The sequence below is a fragment of the Dermacentor albipictus genome, chromosome 7 (assembly GCF_038994185.2).
Source record: "Dermacentor albipictus isolate Rhodes 1998 colony chromosome 7, USDA_Dalb.pri_finalv2, whole genome shotgun sequence".
In the NCBI taxonomy this organism is placed as follows: Eukaryota; Metazoa; Arthropoda; class Arachnida; order Ixodida; family Ixodidae; genus Dermacentor; species Dermacentor albipictus.
Window position 1 is genome coordinate 128649265 of NC_091827.1, and position 8436 is coordinate 128657700.

The following is an 8436-nucleotide window of genomic DNA, read 5'->3' on the forward strand; positions in this document are numbered from 1 at the left end:
ATGCGCGCGACGCCATCGCCCTCGCCGACCATGCACGCCAGCTTGCCCGTGCTCGACTTACGGCCTCACAGACCACCCAGCAGTGTCACTACAACGCCCGCCATCGTGACGTAAAGTTTTCACCTGGTGCACTCGTGCTCCTGTGGTCGCCCTCTCGTCACGTCGGACTTTCAGAGAAGCTTCTTTCGCGATACACAGGGCCCTACCGCGTGCTGCACCAGGTGACGCCTGTGACTTACGAAATTGCTCCTGTGGGCTCAACCTCGTCCTCTCCTGTGGCATCTAGTGATGTCGTACACGTCCGTAGGCTCAAGGCCTACTACACTGCTTCCGAGTCCGATCTTTAGTCGCTCCGAGACGGCGCTTTTGCAGCCGGGGGTAGTGCTACGGCACAATATGTGCGATCACGAAAGGCCAGCAGTGTGAAGACGACGACGACGGTTAAAAGCTTGCGCGGGCTGTCGCCTCTTGGCCAAGCGCAGCGTATTTTCCTTGTAAATATATTTGTACATAGCTTTTCGTCTACGTCTTCCTACGTAACAATATTACAAGAGATGGTGCGAGTGTGGCACTGCTAGCGCCACCTAACGGCGGGGTTGGTTGGGCGCGACAGGGCTCTTTCTCTTTGGCTCGGGATCAGCAAGCGATGCGGACGTCCAGCGCATGTGCCGATCCATGCTTCTGCGAGGCCTTCTGCGCGAGGCCTACACCTGAATGGATGGATCGTTTGAATGCGCCACTGTTGCGTGACCGTATGCACAAACGACTAGGCATTAGTCTCCAGCATGGGGCGAACATATTCACTCGCTATCCGGTTGCGATAAGTTGGACTTCCACGATTTGCCACGCACCCGTCGGCATGTTTTGTGAATAGCAACTCGCCTAGCAGGCATTAGTCTATGAAAGGTGCAATAAATGCACTTGTGATTGTTTACACTACTGTGTTGTCATTCCTTTGTTTCAAGAGCACGGGTGAAAACCCCATACATTAACATGTAACATTAACAACTCTACCTTAATCCAGCTTGCTTTATTTTGTACCAACCTTAATCCACTTAAATCAACCATGATCCACTTTACTTCACCTTAATTACTCCATCTTAAGTGACCTTATCTAAACGTCACAGCCAGATGGCTGCAATGTGACGTGCGCACTAGATAGTCCTGTAGTCGGCTCGAACCATTGAGCCACCACAGCGTCGGGGGAAGCATGCTCGTCTCGAAATCCGGAGGCCCGGTTTCAATTCCCACCCAGACCGAAATGTACCAAATGTTCTTTTCAATGCTAGTAATTTAGTTTGTTTACAGGAACCTCCCTGAGAAATGTGACATCAATCCAAGCATTTTCTGACAAGTTTTTACTCTTTGCGCCGTTGGCCATTGTTGGTATGATCATTTCATCAAGCCAGATTTTCTGTCTCATGGAATATATAATGTGTTCACATTAAAACAACACCAGCAATTATTTTAGACACCTGACTGAGTCGTTTGCTCCTTCTCTCCATAGGCGATCATCATCATCACCAAAATATTTTTTTTTTATTTTAGTATGTCCACTGCAGGACGATCTCCCAGCTATCTCAAATCACCCCTACCTTGCAATAATGGCTGATTCCAAGTTATTCCTAACTTCATCGCCCCACCTAATTCTCTGTCACCCTCGACTGCACTTCCCTTCCAATGCACTTATTATGCAACTCCAGCAGACCACTGGTGCTACTCATCACATAGCCTGCCCAGCTCTCGTTTTCTCTTTATGTCAACTAGAATATTGGCGGCCTTCATTTGCTTTGTAATCCAGACCACTGTCTTCCAGTTATGCCTAACATTTTTCGTTCCATCACTTATTGCACGGCTCTCTAATTCTTATGTGCATTGCTAGGCCAATAATGGGCCAGCCATTCAACAAGCCGAGACAAAGGCAATTCCCAGTGAATACAAATGCTTTCGCTTGATGTTGTACATGAGGGACTCAAAGCCTGAATCACCTGAGCAGTTGTAAGAATTCTCTGAGAGCAAGAAGGTCCATAGACCTGAATGAAATGTGCTTTCAAGCCGGTGATCATGAATTTCACCACAACATTCGGAAAGTGCAACTGCCAGAGGCAACCAGACTATGCGAGCACATCACTGCACACCTGGAGCTGGGAACATGCCCGACTGTCCTCGGAGGATGGTGGCTGGCTGCTGCAGGTGCAAGTGGGCGCAGCTGTCAACGTCTCTTTATCCTCCTCCCCTGACAGCAGGCTCGAGCACTCTCCAAGCTCCGCTTCTGCAAGTTATTGTCGCACACCTATTTATTTAACACACAATGGCAGGCTAGTTCAACTCAATGCAAAAACACTGCCACTAGCAGACATGAAGGCCACGCGGTATAGCACTCACCTATGCAATAAAGCAGCAAGCAGCATGCTGGCAGCTCTCCCAATGGTATTTTCTTGCCTCTAAGTTAAGCGAAAATGTTGTATAGAGAAGGAAGCATCAAGTGCATCAGGTCAGCTCAGGTTGAGCCTATGTTTTACGTCCTTTCCGGTAAGCTGTAATGCCAGCACTTTTTCTAGTGTAAGCATGAAAAAAATTCACTGATGATTACAATACCCCCAATGCAAAATTTGAGCAGAGCTCTATACGTGTTTTCGTTTTGCAATATACTGGCTGGCACGGACAATCTGGACAATCTGTTTCCTGCGGCACATTGCAAACGGAGCAAAATGTGGCAAGACTGCCTCACTAATCGGCAGATCACGACAGGCAGCACGTGCGTGACACGTGGGCACGATTCACAGCAGCTGCCGCAGACAGACCTCCACTCATGCAGCGCTTTGTTTCCATATATGTTACCGGCGGATACGCTTGCTGCATGCCTTATTGATGGCGTCATCAGTGAACAGACAATGCGTGCTACTCTGGCACCTTCTCGTAGTGATCGTTGCCGCGGAACACGTCTTGCAATCTTTCTCAAGCTTTCGCATAACCCACTGCTCTGCTTTCCACCGCACAGTTTGACTGCACCTTCCCCCTCCACTTTCCTCCTTGTGCTTTGTACGTTATCACCATCTTTCATCACCTGCTGCGCTCCATGTTCACTTGTTCATCCTTTGCTGTGCTGGTTTGTTCAGTTGCGCCAAGGACACCAACTCTCAATGTAGGAACGGGCGCCTAAGAGCTGCACTCTAAGACGTGGGACTTTTCAAGTTAGTCCTGACGCAACCATTGGGATTTCAGACCCAAAACTTTGCACTGAACCTTCTCTGTAGCTAAAGTATTCCTTCAATATTCACAATGTCACTGCAGCTGGCCTTTCATTAGGGTCATTCGAAGCTTGGTTAAGAATGGCACTGCCCCTTCGCGCCTCAGTTATGCGTTAAAGAAATCGGGTTGTGCACAGCATAGTTCCTCTGTTCAGCTACCCAAGCCACTTTGTTTGCATATTGCATGAGAAAGGCTAGCCAAGCTCTTTGAGAGGTGAAACGTGCGTGCACTACAAATCTAGATGCTGCAGTGTGGTACCAGCAAAAGGAGAGCCCTTTGGAAAGTGGCCTACAATGCAGTTGCCGTAGGCCATGGGCATAAGCAAAAAACGAAGACCTTTGCCAGCATCGTCATCCAGCTAACATAGAACTGCGAGAGTGCATATTGTACTGGTCAAATATATATGCTATGGTTCCCTGTAAAAGGGAACATTAAAATGTGCACCTCTCACTTTGCTGGCACCCTAGCTGCAGAAGCAATGCCAGCACACTGCACAGGTGCATCGAAAGGAGCCACAACGTATCTGCTGCAAATGTGAGTGAGAGATCCAGAATACGCACTGCACTGCCTTCCACTGTGGACGCCTCTCTGCTCGTGAGCCTAGGCCTCGAAAAAAATGTTTTTCTTCCCATGAAATTTGCTATTGAATGTACATTGGACAATTACTGTTTCGTGAAACAACCTGGCAGCACAAGTTGCAGGCTGTAGACATGCCATTATTCTTCTCAGGCATCGTCATCCATTGTCATACCTCAAGCTTCCTTGACTTTGAGAATGTGACCTTTCTTCACCATTTTTTACAATATTACTTACTGTATCTAAGTGACTAAGCTGCCCGAGTGTAATTTTCCAAATTTCCTGTAACTTTTTATTTGTATGCCTATGAGTACATTTCACTGGAAACGGGTGCTTCTGTTGTTCTTTTTGGTGTATGTGCCTAGGAAATGCGTTACATGCACTCTGCAAGCCTGTTGTCCTTCTTGCATCTTTGTTTTTTAGTGTACATGTCAATCAATTGTTGCTGCTTGCCCTAATCATACAAAGCTGTTTAGTAAGACAAAATGGCAAATAAACTTGTAATAAACAAGCCATGTCAGTTAACCAAACAATATGAATAGGAGCAATATGATGTGTAGTATTATTGATACGTCAATTATTATTATTACAATAAAGAAAGTCACTTGTTAAGATGAAGAGAGTTGCTGCATAAAACATTTCTTGACTTGGCTCTTGAATACATGCTCTGTAGGTGATAATTTAATGGTATGTGAAATAGAATTCCGCAGCTTGATCCAGGCAAATGTGGTAGTGAACTTACCATAGTTTGTGCACACTTTAGGTAAAAGACAGTGAGTTCAGAAAACCTAGTAATGTTAGTATCTACAAAAACTTGACAAAGCTATCTACAAGTCCAATATTATGAAATAACTTATGTATCCCAATTAATAACTATTGATAACAATACAAGTGATAACACAATTGAGAACTGAAAGAGCCGATGATGAGAATGAATGTTTAAACTGAAATAAGGTGGCGCTGCGTTTGATAAGAAATGGCTGAAAGTCACGAGTCTAAGCACCCGATTTTGCAGCCGTTTAAGTTGGCTGAGGTATGTGAAATATGTGTTGGCCCAGGCTGATACAGAATAAAATAAATGGCTGTGAATGTGTGCGTTATAAATGAAATGGATAATGTGTGGCCAAAAATATGAACGGGTTTTGATTATGGTGCATATTCCAAAAGAAATCTTATAGACAAGCCATTGCGTATGAAGACTGAATTTCAGCTGCCTATCTAAAACTACGCCAAGAAACCTTGTGCTATCAGACATTGGTGTACAGATATAGATTTTGAAATTAGTGCCAGGAAGGAATGAAAAACCATAAAAACTGCTTTTAGTGGATCGATGCTCAACGTGTTCTTTTGACACAAGGAAGTTATGTTATGTAGATCAGCGTTAACTTTTCGCTGTAGCTCGTTGACATTATTTGCGTAAGTAAAAATATTCATGTCATCTGCACATGAGATACAGTCGGCAGTGGTCAGAACATTAGGTAGGTTGTTGATAAATGGGAGCAACAGGCAAAGAAAGGACAGAGCCCCGAGGGACCGACTTTATAAATAAATGAAATGCAAAGACAAAGCATGGCAAGCAAAAGGCAAAAGAAATAGAACTAACAGAATGCTACAAGTGCACAGTGGTAGTACAAAATACTATGTGGGTCATGGAGAGAAATTCCAACACATGCCAAGACCAATAACAAAAGTGCTGAAACAAAAAAACTGGCAGTGGCTTAGCTCAGCTAGGCCAGGATATACACAGCGAAAGCCAAGGCATAGCCCGGTTGGCCTTGGTTAATGTTGATTGCAAGTCCAGGTTAGTCTGGTTGTCTAGCTATGCTGGGGCGTTTAGCCAGTCATTCAGTGCGCTGTTTGTCCGTTTCCTGGGCGATTCGTTTCTTCTTCATCTTGTTCGGATGTTGATTCCAGGCCTCATCCTGCTGATCAGAATTGTCGCCGTCCATACTGCCGTCTCAACTGTGGTTGCGGCGTGCGCGAGCTCTCCTTTTCGATCCTCCAACATGTTATCATGCATGTGACGCAGCTGGCGAAGCGAGCGGAGGCAAGCGCAATGACGACGAACGCAGTACGACGTCATACCAAATGGCGGCGACGGAAAGGTGCGGCGCTGCGAAGCGGCGGAACACCTGTGGCTCGGTGCTACTAGTGGCGCATGCGCAGTAGTGACTAGGGAGCGAGAGAGACAGAAGCATCCGCGGCGAGGCACACATTGTGATGTCATGTGCCTCCTCGGAGCACCACCACGGCGAAATCGCAAATTGTCAACCAGTAAAGCTTTTGCTTTAAAATAAAGATGCTTAAAACACATCACACACATCTTGGGAAACTTCTCATGGTGTAAATGTGTTCAATATCTGTGGATAATAATAGAAGTGTTTCAGTAAAGGGCGTCTCGGCATTTTCACTAGCTTGGTGCCGGTATGTCTTCATTAAGGTGGTTCACTTCATAGTTCACTGTTTCTGATAATGCTCTACTATTCAAGTTGGTGCTTACGAAGCATGCTGGACATTAAATAGTTTATTTTCTCACAGGTAGAGAGTTCCGGTAGAGAGTTCACATTAGGTAAACTTGGCAAAGCTCACTGTACAATCCAAATCTGTTCTGCTGCGTGCAGTGCTTTTACTGATGCAACAAGTACACAGTGAAACTAGATATTTAGTTGCAGAATGTGGTGCCTGAAGAAATCAAGGATATTAAGCTAAGTTAATCGGTAAATGCAGAACAAAAGTGTACGGGCGATAGGGGCTTAACTTATACCTTAATAGTTCAAATATATCCTTTAAAATTTGATTGAGGGGTTATTAAAAGAAAGGCAGCAAGAGCACTTCGGTACTTGTAAAGAAAAATCGTTTACACGGCGGAACATTAAATGAGTTATTAAACGACACATTTCAGTGGAAAGGTTTGCTAGAGAGGCCTGACGGGGAAAAAAAGTCAATTAGGAATTGCTGGCAGAAAATTAGAAAGAAAACACAGAGCAAACATTTTGTGATTATGCCAGGGAATTTCGGACAAGACGACGTGTACAGACACAATGGTACCAGTGCGGCACACAACTTCAGCCTTGCTGTGGTCCCGAGATTCAAATATGCACATAATGGGAAACAACAAAGGACAAAAATTAAATGACCACACAAGGCCAAAATAACTATCTGCAGAAATGTGCATAGCCTCGCAGCTTCTCCGAGACGTAAAAGGTTTGATAAATCCAACAATCGCAATTATCTTTCTGTGGTGGTATGGACTTGACCCGATTCCGAAGAAGCCGCTCATGACAAACATCAATCAATCTCGAAGCTCGGAAAAAATATAACTGGTAGAAATGAAACAGTTGACGCGCATAGGCTGGTGAGCTTCCCTTTTGCATTAAGCGAATTAACAACGCAGATTTTACTTTACGCGGTCACTATGCCCAGCTGTTGCAGCGCTTGAAAATCGTCCAGCGCAGCGCTGACAAAACCTCCACAGCGGAATGCCACTTTACCTTTTTTCTCCATGTCGACAGCCAACCGCGCTTTTAAAGCAGAAGATCAGCAGCTGAGATTGAGAACGTATACAGTTTCGGCCTCTTCGATTTGGCGCCCCTGACTCTGTCATATGGACTCTGTTCGACATTGCAGGGCTAGGACAACTCTGTCGCGCAGCCCGAGAGTAGCCGTACTCGAACGTACAAACACGGTGTATGACCTACTGAAACTTACCTGACTGAAACTTTAGATCTGCCACTTGCGCCCGCTTTCGTTCAACCATTGGCCGTTGGTGTCGCTTTAATAACCTGTAATAGGTGGCGCTCATAGAGTTTCTAAAAAGGCGCTGGGTGCACGCACGTGGCAGCAGACGACCCCAAGTGGAGTCCGCTGTTGCCACGCATGATGACGTTACAAAAAGAAAACTTAGAAAAAAATACATGAAATGCTAACGTTATCGTTTTGTGGTTAAATACACTACGCCTAAATAAATAAAGCATTTATTTTGTGCAGCGTTTTAAAATCGAAAATGACTGTCGGCGCCTACACGCGTGCACGCAGTGGGAGGACCGTTGCGATTCCTTGTGGCTGTGTGGTGTGTACAAATCACTGTGTAATATCGGCGAGTACGAATAACGTTGCCGTTACGAAGCTACAGAAGCTTCGAACGAACTTTGCTGCATCCACGAAACAGCACGACATGTCGCATCATTTGGACTGTCGGTTTCGAAGAGTCGTGGTAGCACAGCGCCGACTGCATATTGGGTCACTGTGTAATATCGGCGAGTACGAATAACGCTGCCGTTACGAAGCTACAGAAGCTTCGAACGAACTGTGCTGCATCCACGAAACAGCACGACATGTCGCCTCATTTGGACTGTCGGTTTCGAAGAGTCGTGGTAGCACAGCGCCGACTGCATATGGTGCCGACACGGATCATGCATATTGCAGGGTGTGTCGTATGTAGCGATTCTTTAAGTTGTGTGTACGCCTTCTGGCAAAGTCGGATGCCTATTTGGCCTTGGACACCACGTCGACACACTGCTCTCGAGCTCGAAAACGCAGAAGTGGTGCGCGTCGGCATTGACGTCGATGTAGGGTGCATACACATTTCCAAATCGCTGTGCAAAGTAA

The 8436-nt window shown here is 45.7% G+C and overlaps 1 protein-coding gene across 7 annotated transcripts in view; it reads right to left on the bottom strand.

Moving 5' to 3' along the window:
- Sirt2 (Sirtuin 2) overlaps positions 1-7628 on the bottom strand; it is a 290603-nt gene extending 282975 nt beyond the window's left edge. The window contains exons 1-2 of one of the 7 annotated variants that reach the window (XM_065438737.2): positions 7537-7618; positions 2139-2272 (exon numbers count right to left, since the gene is read on the bottom strand). In XM_065438737.2, the coding sequence (XP_065294809.1) occupies positions 2139-2272; positions 7537-7585 (183 nt within the window). In that variant the 5' untranslated portion in view covers positions 7586-7618. Of the gene's footprint in view, positions 1-2138; positions 2273-7319; positions 7478-7536 lie in introns of those variants that run through there. The other 6 variants (XM_065438738.2, XM_065438739.2, XM_065438740.2 and 3 more) reach the window with 6 other exon arrangements.
- Positions 7629-8436: the final 808 nt, after the last annotated feature.